Source organism: Bolinopsis microptera, chromosome 1, assembly GCF_026151205.1.
Source record: "Bolinopsis microptera isolate Bmic1 chromosome 1, MBARI_Bmic_1.0, whole genome shotgun sequence".
NCBI classification, from domain to species: Eukaryota; Metazoa; Ctenophora; class Tentaculata; order Lobata; family Bolinopsidae; genus Bolinopsis; species Bolinopsis microptera.
This window is the reverse complement of record NC_087072.1, coordinates 24,479,594-24,502,889: the sequence shown is the minus strand read 5'-3', so window position 1 is coordinate 24,502,889 and position 23,296 is coordinate 24,479,594. Positions and strand designations below refer to the sequence as shown.

Below are 23,296 nucleotides of genomic sequence, written 5' to 3'. Positions count from 1 at the left end.
TATTTCACCCTTTTGTAAAAAAACAATAGTGAAAGGTTAGGAATGGTCGTTTTTGCAGAAAAACGTCGATTTTGGACGTGGTGACCTTGAACTCTTATACACCTCTGAGAGGTGTATGCAACTTCTGTGTCACATGCACAGGGTTGCCTTTAAAAACCTTAAAAACCTTTAAAACGGCAATTTTGGGCAAAAAATCTTAAAAAAGACACGAAAAACGGGCAAATTTTCGGGTTTTTAAGGTTTTTTAAGTTTCCATACCTAAATTATACCTAGCTTGATGTAGATCTGATTGGATATTCTGAAATTATACCTAGCTCGGTGTAGATCTGATTGGATATTCTGAAATTATACCTAGCTCGGTTTAGATCTAATTGGGTTTTTCTGAAATTATACTTAGCTTGTTGTAGATCTAATTGGGTTTTCTGAAATTATACCTAGCTCGGTGTATATCTAATTGGGTTTTTCTTAAATTATACCTAGCTTGTTGTAGATCTAATTGGGTTTTTCTGAAATTATACCTAGCTCGGTGTAGATCTAATTGGGGTTTTCTGAAATTATACCTTCCCCCTTTAGATATGATTGCAATTTCTGTAGCGGAAAACCTTAAGAAACCTTAAATTTGCACTTTATTGCACTACGTTTGTCCAAACTTTCGCACTGTGGACCTTTAAAAATCTTGATTTTAACTGTTTTGGACCTTAAAAATGGGTCAAAAGGGGCCTTAAAAGACGTGAAAAGACCCTTAAAAATGACTCTCAAAAATGCCGGCAACCCTGCACATGCAGGTCTAATTTGCAGCTCAGCCACTCACAGACCCCAGATTTGGTGCAGCAGATCACCGTCGTTGGTAACGAGGTAAGCACAATAGGAATAGTAATAGCAACAGTTAAAGAATAGCCACGTCTCCTCACCAGAACAGCTATTATTGCAGTGAGGCAGCTCATGAGTAGTATGGAACTGGGAGGCGCAGTTTTAAAGAAGTTCACCACGAATTAACCATGATAACATTAGTAGTGTCTACGTCTCATTGAGGGGGTGGTAGCCCTCTTTAAATAAGCAGATTTAAAGATGGAACTATATTGTGGACTATATGGAGTCGAATAACTCCGTACGACGGAGCACGGGAAATTGACAAGGCTGGATTCCATCGAATATAATATACTTGTGCAGGAGGTGCATTTTGCTCTCAACATCTGTGTTTTGGTGACCCTCAGGTCCTTTGATATACACTAAAGCACTGGTACTAAAGCAACCACACAGAATAAAATATTGGACTTCTCCCATTCTGTCACCAACATGTAAACAAACATTGGTCCAATGTTGGATACGAGTTGGCTACAGTTATTATTTCGTCCACATGACTTAATGTACCTGTACTGGGAAAGTGGCGGTGGCCAAAGTTTAACTTCCTTTCTAACAGTCTAATGGTATTGTAAGGCATGCCAGCCGCCAGGCACTATACCATTTAGGGTTAGTTCATACTAATGGTATTGAAGCAAGAGTGTGGCTTGGACCTGGTTGGGCCAATAAAGCACAACAGTGCTCTGTCGCACATATATGATGCTCTTGAGGCTGAACAATTCTGATTCATGGATGATAACACTAACAGGCTGGAAAGCAAGGAGTTTGGTGGGAAAATGATCTCATCGGTTAATTTTAATTCTCTTACTGCTCCGGTAAAGAACTCGCAGAGATAAGATATCTATCATCTCGGCTAAGCACTTTGTTAACACTTCAGCGCATAACTTCCATAATATGTAGATGAAATTTTTTCCTTTTCACCCTTTTGAAAAAAGGCAATAGTGAAAGGTTACGAATGGAGGTTTTTGCAGAAAAACGTGGATTTTGGAGAACGAGATAGGTGGGTTTAAATATGTCGTGTGTCCTTCCTTCCTTCCGTTCGTTACCATGCAACGAAAAAGTTGGGCGCGCGCGAGGATTGCTTGCGGAGATGTGATGTATAGATAGCCTGTGATCTATGTATGCGCGGCGCGACTGTGTTTTAATGTATATGATGCATGTAATGTATAATATTACTATTAGGTAATACGCCCAATTTGTACGTGGCACGCGTAGTATATTGATGTGTACACGAGTATAGTTTACCTTTGCTGATAATTTCTTGAATTACAGATACTTACTTACTTTAGGTACTTTAGGTTGGTTTGGCAGGGATTGCTTCTGGGCAACAGTAACTAGTACGTCCTCCATTCATTCCTGGTTCAGATCTTTCTGTAGATTCCATTCCAGGAGTGAGTTGTTGGTGATGGCGGTGTATCCTTTGGTTGGCGGGGTATCGGGAAACGTCTCCAAAAATCGAGCAAGTAATACCTTGAAGGGTCCTAGAGCAGTTAAAATGTTCACTTGTCGTGGGAGGAGGTTCCATAGTCTCGCTGCATTCACTCCAAAGGAATTCTCGTAATGAGTGGCCACTGATCGTTGCGATTTGTTGTTCAGTGGTGGGACTATGGCTTTTATGCCATGTCGAGCGTTTTCCTTGAATACCATGTTGATGTCATTTGGAGCAAGGTCGTTTGCCATCTTCCATGTATGGATCAGGATGTATCGCTCTCTCCGCCTCTGCAGGGAGAGCAGGTTCAGCTTCTTAAGACGGTCCCAATAGTCCAATTGCTGACAACCTATGATACGGCGAGTGTAGTTCCTCTGAACATTTTCGATTGCTTCTATATCGGTGATTTTGCTGGGGTTCCAGACCGGGCAACAGTATTCTAGCCTGCTCCTCACCATTGTTTTGAAAAGGGTGAGCATCAGGAAAGGTGATCTGTCACTGAAGACACTGAAAACCCACGATGCCATTTTCTTAGCAGTTTTCAGCATCTGATGGATATGGGGCGTCCATGAGCAGTCATTTGAGAGGAGTACTCCAAGGTCTCTGACTGTTTGCGTTGGTTCGATAATTTCCCCGTTTGTTGAGCTGTAGCTGTAGTCTTCGTTGGAGAAGGGAAGTTCTCTCAATAGCAGGGATTTATTCAGCTTGTAGTTGATAACTTCAAATTTGGTTTCGTTTAGCTGCATGTTATTTTGCAGGGCCCATTTGATGACATTAAACAGATCTTCTTGAAGCAAACACCTTGCTACTAAATCAGTAATTTTGCTTATAAGCTTCGTGTCATCAGCAAAGACCTTTCCAAGAGCAGTTAATAACGTGTCCAGTTGGTCATCTATATACAGAATAAACAAGATTGGACCTAACACAGTTCCCTGTGGGACACCACTTATCACAATCTGGAAGGACGACTTTTCTCCTTCGACGACCACTGTCTGCAGGCGATTCTTTAAGAACTCAGCAAGCCACTGTAGAGTTTTGCCCGTGATACCGTAGCGTTTGGCTTTAGCTAGAAGAATGTTGTGATCCACTTTGTCAAACGCCTTGGCGTAATCAAGGTATATAACATCCACTTCATCGCCACTATTGAGGGTCTTCAGAATATTGTCTACATGGTCCAAAAGTTGAGTGAGGCAACTCCTTTTTTTACGGAAACCATGTTGGTGCGGAGACAAAAAGCTGTTTGATTCCATGTGCTGGACGATGTGTTTTCTTAGCACTCTCTCGAAAATCTTGATTAGATGAGACGTGATGGAGACTGGGCGGTAGTTGGCTGCTGATGTGCGGTCTCCCTTTTTGTATATTGGTGTTATATACTGGGTCTTCATACTTGGTGGTATTACTCCTGATCTAAACGAATCGTGCCAAAGTAAAAATATAGGGACTGCAAGGCTATCCTTACACTTTGTGAGAACTTTAGCTGGGATATCTCCATCAGGGGTTGAAGAGTAGGGATCCAGTTCTTTAATGGCTTCTACTATGTCGTCCACAGTGAAGGTTATGCTGTCCAGATTTCTATCTGGGACGGGGTTTAGTCCAGCAAGGCATGCGTCGACGTTGGCGGCGTTGGGGTCGCTGAATACTTTGACGTATTGCGCCTGGAGAAGCTCTGCTTTGTCAATTGCGTCCGTTTTCAGAGTCCCACTATTATCTCTGATGGGGGAGACAGACGACTTCGTCTTAGCAAATCGTTTTGCATAGCTGTAAAAGAAGCGTGGATTCGTTTTGATAGTGCTTACAGCTTTAGCTTCATTCTCATTCAATTGCTTAGTAATCAGTTCGCTAATTTCAAATGTGAGTAGGCTCACTTCTTTACTCAACTTAGCAATGTTTTGAGAAGACGGGTTTCTTTCGGTGAGGGCTTTAATGCGTACATTAAGTTTTCTTCTTCTTCTTTTAAGAACATACTTGTCTCGCTGCTGGCGGCTTTTGCCGGTTGAGGTCGAACTAGAATCTGCTGTGCTTTTGAGGGGAGAGTGAAGGAGGGTAATCTGGAGGACCGTTAGTCTGATAAGCTCTAAAAAGTCACTCCCGTCCTTATCTTTGTCACATAGTTCGTTCAGTGATTTCCAGTTTACACTAGAAAATTGCTCATTCATTGTATCAAAGTCTGCCCTGTGGAAATCAGCAGCTCTAAATGAGTATTTATCATGTGATGATGCGGTATCTTTTTTAGGACTGAGGGGGTTGTACCCTAACAGGAGTTCCACGAGTCGATGGTCAGACACTTGGGTTTCCCTGATGTTTGTTTCCACTATATCCTGATGTTTGTTAGTAAACACCAGGTCGATGATGTTGTCCTTTCTAGTAGGCTTGAGGATCATTTGCGACAGGAAGTTCTTATTCATGAATTCCAAAAGATCCGAACATGCTTGTTGGTTAACAATGGACAGTTCTTGAGTTGCGTCAGGAGTCTCCCAGTCTATATTTGGAAGATTGAAGTCTCCCATGATATATAGATCTGGTGTCCTATTTTCTAATGTGAGGTGGTTAAGTTTTTCTTGAACCGTGTTCAAGACTTCTCTAAATGAGTTTGCGGGGGCATCAGGTGGACGATAGATTACAGAGACAAATGTATTCATACTGTCTATAAAAACGTACAGCATATTGCAGTGTTTGTCACTGTGACTGATGGCGTCAGAGAAGATAAGCGGTTCCGCAACATATAGAGCACAGCCACCCCCTTTTCGGGTAGGACGGTCTGCTCTGATACAGTTGTAGCCTTGGATTGCGACTTGGGCATCACTTATGTAAGGCTTGAGCCAAGATTCTGTTATTGCGAAGAAGGGTACAGGTAGGCCTCCTTCCTCTTCAATGATGTGGTCTTTCAAGAATGGTATCTTCCATTTGACCGTGCTAGTGGCGGCTGGGGAAATGGACCTTGCATTCAAAAGCAGGATGCGGGATAGTTGGGGATGAGGTTCATTGGCATGTGATGCGTTTGGTTGGGGATCACCATAGGGGCAGTTGGCGGCATCGATAATGGCATTTGTATAGGACCTTGGTGGGACCTTGGGCGCTGTAGGGTCCATTGAGTCTCCTGGATGATTGATGGAAGTTGGCTCCGAAGTTCCGTCATTTTGGAGTCCATTTGGGATATTATGCCATCTTTGAGATTTTCCAATAGTTTCTCTAAAAAAGCACTGTCTTTCTCAGAGGTACTGTCTTTATGACGTCTGGCAGGTCTTCCATTTTCGACAGTGGGCGGGTGTGGGGTGTATACGGAGTACAAGCTTCCCATTTTTCAGGGTCATATGAGTTAAGAGGGGGCCATTGTCCTCTGTTATTTTGGTTGCTATATGACTCTAATCTTTGCCTTGGTTGAGCTTGTTGTTGCTGTTGCTGCCGGGAATTTTGTCTGTCGTTTATTGCCGTCGCAGTACCAACAGTTTTTCTGGCAGTTCCCTTTAGATGAACATAGCCGCATTCTTTGTTCAGGCAACATCGCTGGGATACTGAATCTCTGCACAGTTTTGGGTGGTAGAAAGTGCAATCTTTCATTTTCTTACACCCTTGGTGTCTATCATTACCATACTGCGTGTAATAACGGCACCTAATAGGGTGCTGGAACGGGCAATTCTTCCCTTCAATGGGTCTCTTCCCAGTGAGACCATGGGGGCATCTTCTCATTGTGTATTCTTTGCAGATCTGTGTTGATGTGGTTTCGTTTTCATTAATATCATTTCTAATTTCTTCCCTACCCCGCCTGGGGCTCTCTCTGTCGTTAGCGTCGTCTTCATTCTTCTCTACTTCCGCTTCACCTTCTTCTTTTATAGGGTGCAAAGCAGCTTCGGTAGAACTTGTGGGTTTGGCAGTGAGCACCTGTTGGAGCGAGGTGTCATTCTTCTTGTCGCACCCAAAACATTGCCATGATGTTCCAGGAGGTAGCGTGCCATCCTGAATCAGTTGGTTGAGGGCTTTTGCTTTCTCAATCATAGCTTCACAATTGTGAGAACCCTGCAAACAGAGCCGACATTTCAAAAGCGGTTCATCAGTCAGTTCGTTGCAGTAAGTTCCCTTGCACATAGCACAGTCTATGTCAAACAGGGTTTCAATCTTGAGTATCATCTTATCGCACAGGACTTGCTGGTTCTTGTACAATTTCTTTTCTGTTTCTTTTTCTCGGACGGTGAAACCAAGATATGTCGCACAAGCTTCTAATAATGTGGCATTATTTTTCAGCATATTGTCCAAATTGACCTTGTAGGTTACAGCGAAACTATACGAGCTTAGCACTTTCTTGCTGGGAGCATCAGCTTTATTGAGCAGGTTTCCAAGTACTAGCTTTTTCGCTTCATCGCTTTCTGATTTCTGATTACTGCCACTTGCCATAATAGTTCTTCAAGAAGCAATGTACATAAAATGTATACCACCCAGTGTATAAATAACTACAGAACAAATACAAGTTAAGTTCTACGGCAATTGAACTGAATTTCAAGTGTTTCCCGTATTTGATGCATAATTTATCAATATTATTATCATGAAGATTGAAGTGAGCTGATTGGAGCTTATACTTAAATTTACAGTAAATGTGAAATGGAAATCTAGCGTCCGCCAAAACGAAACAACGGGCGCAATTCTTGTTAATATTAAGTTTGAAACTTTTGGCTTTATATCAACAAATCAACGACTACTTGAAACAGATAGGAGGTACGAACTGATAAAAAACGAATAGTATTTTATTATCAACGTCCAGAGAGGCAAGCGTTAACGGTTTGCGTGGTGACCTTGAACTCTTATACACCTCTGAGAGGTTTATGAAACCTCTGTGTCACATGCAGGTCTGAGTTGCAGCTCAGCCACTCACAGACCCCAGATTTGGTGCAGCAGATCACCGTCGTTGGTAACGAGGTAAGCACAATAGGAATAGTAATAGCAACAGTTAAAGAATAGCCATGGACGTCGTCTCCTCACCAGAACAGCTATTATTGCAGTGAGGCAGCTCATGAGTAGTATGGAACTGGGAGGCGCAGTTTTAAAGAAGTTCACCACGAATTAACCATGATAACATTAGTAGTGTTGACGTCTCATTGAGGGGGTGGTAGCCCTCTTTAAATAAGCAGATCTAAAAATGGAACTATATTGTAGACTATATATGTAGACGAATAACTCCGTACGACGGAGCACTGGAAATTGACAAGGCTGGATTCCATCGAATATTATAACACGTACGGGAATGTCTTCGGGAGCAATATAGTAAAATACCTCTGATTACATGAACAGGCATCAGAAAGTATTGGCACATTTATACTAGTACTGAAACCATGCACTAAAGCACTGGTACTAAAGCAACCACACAGAATAAAATATTGTACTTCTCCCTTTCTGTCACCAACATGTAAACAAACATTGGTCCAATGTTGGATACGAGTTAGCGACAGTTTTTATTTCGTCCACATGACTTAATGTACCAGTACTGGAAAAATGGCGGTGGCCAAAGTTTAACTTCCTTTCTAACAGTCTAATGGTATTGTAAGGCATGCCAGCCGCCAGGCACTATACCATTAGGGTTAGTTCATACTAATGGTATTGAAGCAAGAGTGTAGCTTGGACCTGGTTGGGCCAATAGAGCACAACAGTGCTCTGTCGCACATATATGATGCTCTTGAGGCTGAACAATTCTGGTCCATGGATGATAACACTAACAGGCTGGAAAGCAAGGAGTTTGGTGGGAAGATTATCATCGGTTAATTTTAATTCTCAGACTGCTCTGGTAAAGAACTTGCAGAGATAAGATATCTCTCATCTCGGCTAAGCACTTTGCTAACACTTCAGCGCATAACTTCCATAATATGTAGATGAAATTTTTTTCATATTTCACCCTTTTGTAAAAAAACAATAGTGAAAGGTTAGGAATGGTCGTTTTTGCAGAAAAACGTCGATTTTGGACGTGGTGACCTTGAACTCTTATACACCTCTGAGAGGTGTATGCAACTTCTGTGTCACATGCACAGGGTTGCCTTTAAAAACCTTAAAAACCTTTAAAACGGCAATTTTGGGCAAAAAATCTTAAAAAAGACGCGAAAAACGGGCAAATTTTCGGGTTTTTAAGGTTTTTTAAGTTTCCATACCTAAATTATACCTAGCTTGATGTAGATCTGATTGGATATTCTGAAATTATACCTAGCTCGGTTTAGATCTAATTGGGTTTTTCTGAAATTATACTTAGCTTGTTGTAGATCTAATTGGGTTTTCTGAAATTATACCTAGCTCGGTGTATATCTAATTGGGTTTTTCTTAAATTATACCTAGCTTGTTGTAGATCTAATTGGGTTTTTCTGAAATTATACCTAGCTCGGTGTAGATCTAATTGGGGTTTTCTGAAATTATACCTTCCCCCTTTAGATATGATTGCAATTTCTGTAGCGGAAAACCTTAAGAAACCTTAAATTTGCACTTTATTGCACTACGTTTGTCCAAACTTTCGCACTGTGGACCTTTAAAAATCTTGATTTTTACTGTTTTGGACCTTAAAAATGGGTCAAAAGGGGCCTTAAAAGACGTGAAAAGACCCTTAAAAATGACTCTCAAAAATGCCGGCAACCCTGCACATGCAGGTCTAATTTGCAGCTCAGCCACTCACAGACCCCAGATTTGGTGCAGCAGATCACCGTCGTTGGTAACGAGGTAAGCACAATAGGAATAGTAATAGCAACAGTTAAAGAATAGCCACGTCTCCTCACCAGAACAGCTATTATTGCAGTGAGGCAGCTCATGAGTAGTATGGAACTGGGAGGCGCAGTTTTAAAGAAGTTCACCACGAATTAACCATGATAACATTAGTAGTGTCTACGTCTCATTGAGGGGGTGGTAGCCCTCTTTAAATAAGCAGATTTAAAGATGGAACTATATTGTGGACTATATGGAGACGAATAACTCCGTACGACGGAGCACGGGAAATTGACAAGGCTGGATTCCATCGAATATAATATACTTGTGCAGGAGGTGCATTTTGCTCTCAACATCTGTGTTTTGGTGACCCTCAGGTCCTTTGATATACACTAAAGCACTGGTACTAAAGCAACCACACAGAATAAAATATTGGACTTCTCCCATTCTGTCACCAACATGTAAACAAACATTGGTCCAATGTTGGATACGAGTTGGCTACAGTTATTATTTCGTCCACATGACTTAATGTACCTGTACTGGGAAAGTGGCGGTGGCCAAAGTTTAACTTCCTTTCTAACAGTCTAATGGTATTGTAAGGCATGCCAGCCGCCAGGCACTATACCATTTAGGGTTAGTTCATACTAATGGTATTGAAGCAAGAGTGTAGCTTGGGCCTGGTTGGGCCAATAAAGCACAATGTAGTGCTCTGTCACACATATATGATGCTCTTGAGGCTGAACAATTCTGGTCCATGGATGATAACACTAACAGGCTGGAAAGCAAGGAGTTTGGTGGGAAAATGATCTCGTCGGTTAATTTTAATTCTCATACTGCTCCGGTAAAGATTAAAGAACTTGCAGAGATAAGATATCTATCGGCAGTAGTATATGATGCATTTTTCAATAGCCATTTTGGGAAAAAGTGGGGCACACATAATGAAAGTAAGCATATTACGTAATGTTACCGGCGGCGGCCTTGTAACTAGTGTGATATATCATGTTCCATGTGGAAACTATACTGGATGTAACTTGATTATTACGTCATGTTCATTGCTCACGGTACATTTGTGATCTTATCATGTAACGATCTTACCAGATTAGAGTGGGTCAAAGTGAAGTTATAATGTGTCACAAGCACACAATCCGTTATCCTATAGATCGCTCGAGTGACTCATATTAATATTTTTAACCCTTATAATTGGTGTAATATTACGCTCCACGCGGAAGCTGCATTGGATCAATGTGACTCAAAAATTTGTTAACATCACAATTTGTATAGATCACCCCGGTGTTATTAGATCATAATGTTTTCGAGTGATCACCTGAACAATTATCGTACCCCACATGATCAGGGTACCTCTAAAATATCAGACATTATATGTTGCTACGTAGTCCTACGTGAAAATGTATTATTATTATTAGGCTATCCACTCCGATAATCGTTACCGATAATTATCTCCGATAATTCGTTAAAAAAGGTTATCTGTTTATCTAGATAAAACATATTTTTATCGGTATAAAAATTCACTAGAAATTACCGAAAAAACTGCCACAATACCGTAAAATTTTAAAGAAATATTAGTGTTTTTTGCCTTCCCAAGTAATCCAAGAAACAGTCCCAAACGTTTTATAGTATGATAGAAGAGGTAGTTTACTTAGATGTGAGCTTAAGAGGTTTATTTACATTTGTATACCTATGGAACTGTAGAACTGTAGAACTGTAGAAGTCTAGAGAAAGTTATTGACATTGTTATCTTGAGGCTAGGGTGCTGGCGTTCTACCTTACAACCATTCTGGAGACAGGAACGAGCATGTTACTGTTAACAAGAGTCAAAAATACCGGCAGGCGGCAGGGCACTCAATTAAATTCCGTAAGTGTTCTAGGCGTGAAACATTGTCTTCAGGAGAAGGAATCTGTTGCTCCAAGTTATCCACAGGATAAGGAAACGGTTCACTGAATCACTTTAAATGTTTTACTGTTTCGAGGAGAATTGGTATTTGTTGCACTACTGTTCTCAAGAGAAGGATACCGGTGGTCTACTGTTTTGAAGAGAACTGGTGCACTACTGTTCTCAGGAGAAGGAAACCGGTGGTCTAATGTTTTGAAGAGAACTGGTGCACTACTGTTCTCAGGAGAAGGAAACCGGTGGTCTACTGTTTTGAAGAGAACTGGTGCACTACTGTTCTCAGGAGAAGGAAACCGGTGGTCTAATGTTTTGAGTGAACTGGTGCACTACTGTTCTCAGGAGAAGGAAACCGGTGATCTACTGTTTTGAAGAGAACTAGTGCGTTACTGTTCTCAGGAGAAGGAAACCGGTGGTCTACTGTTTTGAAGAAAACTAGTGCGTTACTGTTCTCAGGAGAAGGAAACCGGTGGTCTACTGTTTTGAAGAGAACTAGTGCGTTACTGTTCTCAGGAGAAGGAAACCGGTGGTCTAATGTTTTGAAGAGAACTAGTGCGTTACTGTTCTCAGGAGAAGGATACCAGTGGTCTACTGTTTTGAAGAGAACTGTTGCACTACTGTTTTCAGGAGAAGGAAACCGGTGGTCTACTGTTTTGAAGAGAACTAGTGCGTTACTGTTCTCAGGAGAAGGAAACCGGTGGTCTACTGTTTTGAAGAGAACTAGTGCGTTACTGTTCTCAGGAGAAGGAAACGCTTGGTCTACTGTTTTGAAGAGAACTGGTACACTACTGTTTTTAGGAGAAGGAAACCGGTGATCTACTGTTTTGAAGAGAACTGGTACACTACTGTTCTTAGGAGAAGACAAACCGTTGGTCTACTGTTTTGAAGAGAACTGGTACACTATTGTTCCCCGGAGAAGAAAACTGATGCTCTAATATTTTCAAAAGAAAGGAAGTTGTACTTTAGCAAGATTACTGGTAAACAGTAATAAAAGTCGACAATCAGTTTTTGTGAAATTTGGAAAACATTTTGGCTTTGGCCTTCAGCAGAAAAATTATCGGTTTTATCGGTTTTATCTAGATAAAACCTAAATTTTTATCTGTTTATCTAGATAAAAGATTTCATACCGATAATGGATAGCCTAATTATTATTAATGACGAATATTATTATTATTAATGACGGGTATTATTATTATTAGTGGCGGTATTATTGTTAATAATGACGGGTATTATTATTAATGACGGGTATTATTAATAATGACGGGTATTATTATTATTAATGACGAATATTATTATTATTAATGACGGGTATTATTATTAATGACGGGTATTATTATTAATGACGGGTATTATTATTAATGACGGGTATTATTATTATTAATGACGGGTATTATTATTATTAATGACGGGTATTATTATTATTAATGACGCGGGTATTATTAATAATGACGGGTATTATTATTAATGACGGGTATTATTAATAATGACGGGTATTATTATCAATGACGGGTATTATTATTATAAGTAACAGTATCATTATTATTAATAATGACGGGTATTATTATTAATGACGGGTATTATTATTAATGACGGGTATTATTATTAATGACGGGTATAACCAATGAATACGGAATAATTTTTTTTTTTTTTTTTTTTGGTCGAGGGCGCTCACTCTACCTCCCCGGATTAGCAAGGAGGCTACGTCCGCGTTGTGGCTAACGTCTGATGGAGCTCCTTTGGAGCGGAATAATGACGGGTATTATTATTAATGACGGGTATTATTATTAGTGTCGGGACGGATATTCTTATTAGTGACGGGTATAACCAATGAATACGGAATAATGACGGAAATTTTTAATAATGACGGGTATTATTATTAGTGTCGGGTATTATAATTATTAGTGCTGGGTATTATTATTATTATTAGTGACGGGTATTATTATTATAAAAGGTCTCAATAAGAGGTCTCGACTGCCTAGGCGTCAAACCTTGGCAGTCGGTAGTTTTCCTCTGGCCCGGGATCAGCTGACCCTAGGGACCAGAGGGTAAAGGTGTAGAGACTATGTGTATCTACAAATCTTTCGAGGTTGTTTTTACAAGAGACAGGGCTTGCTACGCAAGGGAAGAAAACCGGGAGAAACAATCACAAATTATACAAATAAATATTATAAAACCTAGCAAAAAGAAATTAAAACAATCCTACACTACTACAAATGTTTATTACCTACTACAATGTAATACACGATAAATAAATGCTGTATAATCAAGAAACAGGGCTTGCAGGGCAAGGGACGGAACACAGGGACTGGCTACAGAGTGTATAAAACAGTGATTCAGCAAGTATCCATTGGGTATTGCTGAATCTGACCCACAAAATACTAGGCTATCCATTATCGGTATGAAATCTTTTATCTAGATAAACAGATAAAGATTTAGGTTTTATCTAGATAAAACCGATAAAACCGATAATTTTTCTGCTGAAGGCCAAAGCCAAAATATTTTCAAAATTTCGCAAAAACTAATTGTCGACTTTTATTACTGTTTACCAGTAATCTTGCTAAAGTACCACTTCCTTTCTTTTGAAAATATAAGAGCATCAGTTTTCTTCTCCGGGGAGCAGAAGTGCACCAGTTTTCTTCAAAATAGTAGACCAACGGGTTTCTTCTCCTAAGAACAGTAGTGTACTACCAGTTCTCTTCAAAACAGTAGACCAAGGGTTTCCTTCTCCTGAGAACAGTAGTGCACCTGTTCTCTTCAAAACAGTAAACTAGTGATCACCGGTTTTCTTCTCCTGAGAACAGTAACGCACTAGTTCTCTTCAAAACAGTAGACCACCGGTTTTCTTCTCCTGAGAACAGTAACGCACTAGTTCTCTTCAAAACAGTAGACCACCGGTTTTCTTCTCCTGAGAACAGTAACGCACTAGTTCTCTTCAAAACAGTGCAGTAGACCACCGGTTTTCTTCTCCTGAGAACAGTAGTGCACTAGTTTTCTTCAAAACAGTAGACCAAGGGTTTCCTTCTCCTGAGAACAGTAGTGCACTTGTTCTCTTCAAAACAGTAGACTGAGAAACAGTAAAGCATTTAAAGAGATTCAGTGAACCATTTTCTTATCCTGTTGATAACTTGGAGCAACAGATTCCTTCTCCTGAAGACAATGTTTCACGCCCAGAACACTTACGGAATTCAATTGAGTGCCCTGCAGGTATTTTTGACTCTTGTTAACAGTAACATGCTCGTGCCCGTCTCCAAAATGGTTGTAAGATAAAATGCCAGCATCTTCCTCAACAGAACAATGTCAATAACCTTCTCTGGATTTCAACAGTTCATATAGTTCTACTTCTACAGTTCCAGAGGTAAACAAATGTAAATAAACCTCTTAAGCTCACGTTTAAGTAAACTACCTCTTCTATCATACTAGAAGACGTTTGGGACTGTTTCTTGGATTACTTGGGAAGGCAGAAACACTAATATTTCTTTACAATTTTACGGTATTGTGGCAGTATTTTCGGTAATATCTAGTGAATTTTTATACCGATAAAAATATGTTTTATCTAGATAAACAGATAACTTTTTTTAACGGATTATCGGAGATAATTATCGGTTACAATTATCGGAGTGGATAGCCTACAAAATACCACAATCAATACAAGAATATACAATATTTAAACAAACATCATGTTTATACAAGAATCAGGTCATGCAGAGCAAGAGAAGAAGAATAAGAGAAAAACTCCAATACATGTATACCCCTTAGTCCAGTAAATAACAATAATTACTTGTACACAAAACTGTATTTAATATAAAATACATAACAAATACACAGTCTACCCAATATACGGGTTAAAAATTGTATAAACAAGAGACAGGGCTTGCATAGCAAGGGAAGATATATAAGAGGACCAGGTAAAAAGTGTTTATTACAGTATCCAGTGAAGAATAAACTAAATATAGAGTATCTACAGTGTATTATACTCTCAGTAATATCATATGTCTAAGACCATCCTGAGAATTCTGGCTGATCCAAGCAGAGCTGTCTTCTGGAGATTAGAGATGCTCAGATTGCAGTGGACTGCGTCGAGGTATTTACGAAAGTTAATGGTGATAGTTCCTAATGCGCCAATCACCACAGGGACGATTGTGACCTTTCGTAAATTCCAGTTCTTCTTAATTTCTCTTTATTATTATTATTAATAATGACATTATTAATAATGACGGGTATTATTATTAATGACGGGTATTATTATTAGTGTCGGGTATTATAATTATTAGTGCTGGGTATTATTATTATTATTAGTGACGGGTATTATTATTATTATTTTTTATTAGTGACGGGTATTATTATTAATGACGGGTATTGTTATTATTAATGACGGTATTAAACATTTCAGCACTAATAATTATAATACCCGACACTAATAATAATACCCGTCATTAATAATAATACCCGTCATTATTAATAATGTCATTATTAATAATAATAATAATACCCGTCACTAATAATAATAATAATACCCAGCACTAATAATTATAATACCCGACACTAATAATAATACCCGTCATTAATAATAATACCCGTCATTATTAAAAATTTCCGTCATTATTCCGTATTCATTGGTTATACCCGTCACTAATAAGAATATCCGTCCCGACACTAATAATAATACCCGTCATTAATAATAATACCCGTCATTATTAATAATGTCCGTCATTATTAATAATAATGATACTGTTACTTATAATAATAATACCCGTCATTGATAATAATACCCGTTATTATTAATAATACCCGTCATTAATAATAATACCCGTCATTATTAATAATACCCGTCATTAATAATAATAATACCCGTCATTAATAATAATACCCGTCATTAATAATAATACCCGTCATTAATAATAATACCCGTCATTAATAATAATAATATTCGTCATTAATAATAATAATACCCGTCATTATTAATAATACCCGTCATTAATAATAATACCCGTCATTATTAACAATAATACCGCCACTAATAATAATAATACCCGTCATTAATAATAATACCCGTCATTAATAATAATACCCGTCATTATTAATAATAATGATACTGTTACTTATAATAATAATACCCGTCATTGATAATAATACCCGTTATTATTAATAATACCCGTCATTAATAATAATACCCGTCATTATTAATAATACCCGTCATTAATAATAATAATACCCGTCATTAATAATAATACCCGTCATTAATAATAATACCCGTCATTAATAATAATACCCGTCATTAATAATAATAATATTCGTCATTAATAATAATAATACCCGTCATTATTAATAATACCCGTCATTAATAATAATACCCGTCATTATTAACAATAATACCGCCACTAATAATAATAATACCCGTCATTAATAATAATAATATTCGTCATTAATAATAATAATACATTTTCACGTGGGACTACGTAGCAACATATAATGTCTGATATTTTAGAGGTACCCTGATCATGTGGGGTACGATAATTGTTCAGGTGATCACTTGAAAACATTATGATCTAATAACACCGGGGTGATCTATACAAATTGTGATGTTAACAAATTTTTGAGTCACATTGATCCAATGCAGCTTCCACGTGGAGCGTAATATTACACCAATTATAAGGGTTAAAAATATTAATATGAGTCACTCGAGCGATCTATAGGATAACGGATTGTGTGCTTGTGACACATTATAACTTCACTTTGACCCACTCTAATCTGGTAAGATCGTTACATGATAAGATCACAAATGTACCGTGAGCAATGAACATGACGTAATAATCAAGTTACATCCAGTATAGTTTCCACATGGAACATGATATATCACACTAGTTACAAGGCCGCCGCCGGTAACATTACGTAATATGCTTACTTTCATTATGTGTGCCCCACTTTTTCCCAAAATGGCTATTGAAAAATGCATCATATACTACTATCGGCTAAGCACTTTGCTAACACTTCAGCGCATAACTTCCATTACATGTAGATGAAATTTTTACCACTACAGGCAATCATCATTCATCAACAATGATCAATTATCTACAATTTCAATAATGATAGACTTAAATACATTTTTCCCTCAGGTTGAGAGTAACGACTCAAAGCTGGAGGATTCCCGGGTGGAAGGAGAAACTGAAGAATCTGAGAAAGAAGAATTAGCAATTGATGACTCCTTCTCCAAATCATCAGGTTTTTCTTGTTGAACTATTTGTAGCATTAAAATGTTACTTTGTTGGGAGTATAGTTCAATTTGAGTGTGCGAGTTTTACGTGAATAAGAGATGTGTGCTCCCTTTTATCAGTGAAACTATTTAATTTGATTTTAGGAAAATTAACAAATTATGCAAACTACGTATTAAGTGATATGACAAACCTGCGCCACTAGTCCCCTCGTGCATATTCTGAAGCACTCATGGTGTTACACCTGGTGTTACACATGGTGTTACACGTGGTGTTACACGTGGTGTTACACGTGGTGTTACACCTGGTGTTACACCTGGTGTTACACATGGTGTTACACCTGGTGTTACACCTGGTGTTACACATGGTGTTACACATGGTGTCTCCTTAATATCCTCGTTATAAAGTACACCCTGGAAATTTAATGCAGGTAAGATGGGAAAATATTGATAAAAACGAAGCTATTTATTCTTTCAAGAGTTATTCAAATTTTGATATAAGACGTGAAATCCCTTACTTGATCCATGGTTTGGTTCAAAGCAGAGCAGCTCTACATGAAGCTTCCCCCGCACTCCTTCAAGTACATCATTTTTGTAGAATCCAACACTTCTCTCCCCTTTATGCTGAATTATGTCAAACATCGTTAGCTGTCATAGACTGAAAAATATCAATTTGCGTCCGCTTGAAGATAGCTGTTGGTCGATGATGATCTCGGCCGTACCTATGAATGCAGTGTACTTTTCTAACTGTATTGTTTTAACTCCAGGCCAGAAACCAGTGATAGTAGAAGGAAAACGACGGAGGACTGCTGTACAAACTTTCACCAGTGCAGCTCCTGCGAAAGAGAAAAAGGGCTTGGATTTTGAAGTGGGACGTGGTACTCTACTTGGAGAAATTGAGATAGGTTTGGCAGCTTTCTTTCTAACTTCTTGAGGAATAAATCAGTGGGGTTTCTGAGTTTAGAAAGGAAGTAATACGCTTATTTATTTAAACGATTTATATAGCAATTATTTATAGATTTATCGATGAATTTCTAGGAACATTTAATGGCTACCGGCTACTTGTTATCTAGTTCAAAATATATCTCTATACTTGCTGGATAATATCTCATAATTCATTTAAATAAGAGATTTCTTGATTATAAATGTTTATAGTTACGGAGTACATGAGTAAGACACATTCGGATAGCTACATCTCAATGCACCGGCTCATGTACAATAGTCAAGGAGTATCCCTACAACGCAAAGGAAATGTCCGCAGGTTCAACGGGTTCAATTTCGACGAGAATTCCAAATTGTACTCAAGCAAACTAACCTCAATCAAGTTAGTGTTTGTTATTTATCTTTGAGTTCATTGTATAATAATAGTTTAAGATTGTTTCGTCAAATTAACGATATCCTGCCCTCAGAAATTTCCCTCTCGCTAAATCATTTGCCTGGCCAATTTTTTAAACTTGCAAAATTTTTCGGGAAAATTATATCTTCTTTTTTTAAACCTTCATCTTCACTTATTGCAGAAAAATGAAGTCAGTCGACAGGAAACTGTCAATGAAACTGCTGGGCCTCAATCAGAACTCAACCATGCAAGAACTCATGGACTTTCTTATGTCACCAGAAGATAAAGGCAGACATGCTCCTAGCAAAAAGAAAAGTAAGACACCCTCCAAAAGACGAAGGTCGTCCACAAAAGATGACGAGGGAAAGACGACTCCTGCCAAAAAGAAATCGGCTGCAAAATCGAAACCCAAAACGACTCCAAAAAGAAAGAAAGCTACTCCAAAGAAACGGGACACGGACGATGAGGTAGAAGGAGACGACTCCTTAAGTGAGTCAGAATCAGTTTCAGAAGACAATGATCTTGAAACAAATACTATTACTAACCCAACGAAAAAACGTAAACTCAGTGAATCTATAACGGACATTTCGAAAGATGATTCCTTCTCTGGTCCAACCGATGAAGATTTGATTGGTTCAATTAAGAAGACTGTTGAAAATATAGACTTGGAAGAAGTCTCCATGAAAGATGCCCTCAAAAAGATATATGGTTTATATCCTGGTGTGGATTTGACGGACCGAAAGTCCTTCATCAAGGATAATATCCGCAAACTTATCGGCTGAGTTATGAGTTAGCGTTGTTAACGCTTATATTTTTCTCGATGAAACGAAGTCTCGCGCAGCCTTTGAACCATTGACGTCAAAAATAATTTATTTTTAACCTTTATAATCATCGTTCCTTAATAAATATAAATGTTACAGCATACTGGGTAATCTAAATCGGGAGGACATTGTTCCCCTTAATGGTAAATTTTAATCTTTTGAAAAAAATTATCACTGTTTTACTACAACTAGCAGATTTGAGGGATTGAGACAATGATTTGATTTTGTTGTTAAATTTAATCGAAAATTGTTAATGCTTTAGCGATGAAATAATAGCGTTATTTATTCCGTGGTTGTTATTACAATTTATATATATATAGTATGTTAGCTTCAGTTTGAGCTTTAAGTTTTTTGACTGACGTCTGGTATCCGTTTTAATATTGTAAAGGTGAGATATATAAGCTAATATATTTATACATGCTCAAAGAAACTGACTTTATATGCGTTCTACTTATAATTTATAATATTAATTGTTTGAACCAAAAATTAATTACTGTTGTTTCAATTCGTATCACGTCGTGACCCCCATTTTCAGTTCACTTAGTGGAGGCGTCTTGTATCACGTTGTGACCCCCACGGTCGTTCCACTTTACCGTCCTGACGATACAGGCAACAGGGTGAGCCGCGCACTCGTGCGTGGCGGGTCATACAACGTATGACAAGAGGCATCTTGGGGCGAAAGCCACGATACAGCCGCGCGTCAGGCCTACACCTTACTGGGCCGCGCTCAGCCTGTCATTCCGCCTAATCTCTATTCGGGACATGATAGCCTGAGGTCCCCAGGTAAGCCTACACCGTGAGGCAATATAGCCTTGTATATTTGTCATACGTCGTATGACCCGCCGCGCACGAAGTGCGCGGCTCCCCCTGTATCGTCGAAGACGATACACGTGATACAATTGTATATATAGCCCTGTATTAGGTCGCCCAGGTAATCACAAATCTGAATTTCCGAGTTCATATTAGCCTTGTAGCGCAATGCGTTACTGTGCCGCGCCGCGCATTCAATGAGGCTTCTCTCGCTAGATCGGCGAAATGCGCTATTGTGCCGCGCCGAGCTCAGAGCTGCGATGAATTGACATCGTCAATTAAATATTAGCCTAGCGTGCTACATCACTCGATCTTCGAGATTTTTCTAAAAGGGCCCCAACAGTAATTGTTGGGCTTACCTGGGGACCGCAGGCTATCATGTCCATAAATATTTATAGGCGGAATGACAGGCTGAGCGCGGCCCAGTACACATGGTAACTGTTATGTTGGGCCGGCCCTTTATAAAACAAATTTCGAAGAATTCTGTTAGCAACAGTTCACAGTTGAAACCAACTTTGAACTTTGAACTTGAATCATGAATCTATGTTGTAAGTATCTCAGAACACTAATCCCGAATCACCCCCATGAAAATATGACATCGGGTTAAAATGTTCCCAATATGGCGAGATATTGGCAAAAAATTGATACATGTTTCGTATCCAATATCTTCAAAAATTCTGTCATCCTTAATTTTCGTTACTCACGATTGATCATAAATTGATTTAACTTTAAGGGATCTTCTTATCTAAGTGTATTGTGTTCAGTGTATTGTGTTCAGTAAAACATAGGCGGTATCTACTCTTGTCATTATTATGTTCTTAGACGATGCTAAGGATGTCAGTTGCTACTTGTGCGAAATGTGAGGTATGCTCTTTGTAGAATATATACAGGGGGGGTCAAACGTCGTTATACATACGTTGGACCTTATACCACCGCCGTGTTTCACATTTGAGACTTGTGGCTTTGCGGAAGACAAAGTCTGTTTACTCATTCGAGGATCCTATGGCCAAAATTTGAAAATTGGAACATTCCAGACCACTCTCATTCAATATTAAATTACTTATATTGTTCTTTCCAAAAATACTGGATGCCCCAGTTTTTCAACTTACTGTTGATCATTAATTGCTGCATCTGATCTAAAAAATGATGTGAAACAGCTTTGAAATGACAAAGTTATCAAGCATTTTGTTTATCTTGTTACCACCTTAATTGAGCTGCCTCCCATTCTTATGATTCTATTATGTCTTGTGTGGGTTGAAATAGTTATGTAACATTACTATTCAAACATTTTGTATGTGAGGGAGTCCCCTTATCTCCTTATATATTATATAGGGGAAGCTGAGGGCTGACCTCATAGCACTGTAGATCTAATTGTATGGTGCAGTGTTGAGATCTCTACTTGCTTGGTATGGTTCATTGGGCACTATAGCTAGGGCGTAGCACGTAATCTCACCCATTATGTGTATCATTCTTTAATCCATACATTGATAACTATATTGATTCAGGGATAAAAATATGACAGATGAGACACAATGTGGAAATGACTGGAAATCTACTAACTGCGTCACAGAAGATGAGGATATCGCTCCTTGTGGAGCAAATGTGACATTGAGTTCGCATCACTGTAATTCAGTCCCTACATCAAGTCTTTATGATCATAAGTCGTCAAAGAAAGTGTTCAAGTGTAGGATGTGTGATTACAGTGGACGTTGTAAATCACATGTTCTATCACACATCAATAGCCAACACATTGGCTTAAAGCCATTTAAATGCAGTTATTGCAGTTTCAGAACTGCTCACAAGCAGTCTCTAGATACACATTTGAAGCGACACACTGGTATTCGACCTTATAAGTGTCAATTCTGTCTTTGGTCAGCTACAGAGAGTGGACAACTGACCATCCATCAAAGAAAGCATACTGGAGAAAAACCTTTTCAGTGTAATGTTTGTCCCTATAAAGCTGCCTCGAAGTCAGCTATCTCCCAGCATAAAAAAATTCATGATGAGGATTCTTTATTTTTCAAATGTGTAATGTGCAACTTTGCAACACGCACACGAGCTAAACTACAAAATCATATGAAGATACATGAGTTAAAATATTGTTCAAAATGTCCATATTCTACAAGAGAGAGCTCTGAGTTCAGAAATCATACTAAGTCTCATAAACTGAAGTGTAGGTATTGTTTGAAGATGTTGAAAGACAAGACAAAACTTCGAGATCATGAGTCAACTCACACAAATGAAAGAAAGTGGAAATGTGATAAGTGTTCTTATAACAGCTCAAAGAAAATGCTATTAGATAAGCATTTGCTGAGTCATCATTCAGATAGTAATAATTCTGAGGCTGACATATTGAGATGTAATTTATGTTCCTTTATTACAAAAAGACCTGCTTCAATGGGGATTCATGCAAAGAGCCACAAGAGCCTTCAATCATTATGATAAATCTATAATGTCAAACATGAATAAAATCCTTTATCATGATATTGTGATAGCGATGTTTATGTTTGAACTGTGTCTACTGTGTACTTCTTTATTATATAAGTTATTCACTATTTTCAATTAAATTCCATTATTTGCCAATCATGTCATAATTCAGTTGTCATATTATATGCTGCTCTAATTAATTAAAACAGGACGTTCTACTTCTACAGTTCCAGAGGTAAACAAAATGTTAATAAACCTCTAAGCTCACGTTTAAGTAAAACACCTCTTCTATCATACTAGAAGTTTTGGGACTGTTTCTTGGATTACTGGGAAGCAGAAACATAATATTTCTTTACAATTTTCCGGTTTTGTGGCAGTATTTTCGGTAATTGTCTATGTGGAATTTTATTACCGTGAAAATTTGTTTTATCTAGATAAACAGATAACTTTTTTTAACGGATTATCGGCGATAATTATCGGTTACAATTATCGGAGTGGCAGCCTACAAAATACCAAATCAATACCAAGAAATATACATATTTAAACAACAATCATGTTTATACCATGGAATCAGGTCAGGCGAAGCCAAGAGTAGAAGAATAAGAGAAAATCTCCAATACCATGTATACCCTTAGTCCAGTTAAATTAACAATAATTACTTGTAACAAAACTGTATTTAATATAAAATACTAACAATTACACAGTCTACCCAATATACGGGTTACAAATTGTATAAACAAGAGACAGGGCTTGCATAGCAAGGGAAGATATATAAGAGGACAGGTTTTAAAAATGTGGATTATTACGTATCCAGGGTAACGAGGTAAGCACA

General features: G+C 38.4%; 1 protein-coding gene across 2 annotated transcripts in view; it reads left to right on the top strand.

The window, feature by feature from the left end:
- The window catches only part of LOC134819939 (protein DEK-like), a 29,967-nt gene extending 10,250 nt beyond the window's left edge, over window positions 1–19,717 (top strand). For both annotated transcript variants that reach the window (XM_063830109.1, XM_063830101.1), the window contains 4 exons: window positions 16,976–17,081; window positions 17,838–17,975; window positions 18,226–18,394; window positions 18,588–19,717. In XM_063830109.1, the coding sequence (XP_063686179.1) occupies window positions 16,976–17,081; window positions 17,838–17,975; window positions 18,226–18,394; window positions 18,588–19,188 (1,014 nt within the window). In that variant the 3' untranslated portion in view covers window positions 19,189–19,717. The remainder of the gene's footprint in view (window positions 1–16,975; window positions 17,082–17,837; window positions 17,976–18,225; window positions 18,395–18,587) is intronic.
- Window positions 19,718–23,296: the final 3,579 nt, after the last annotated feature.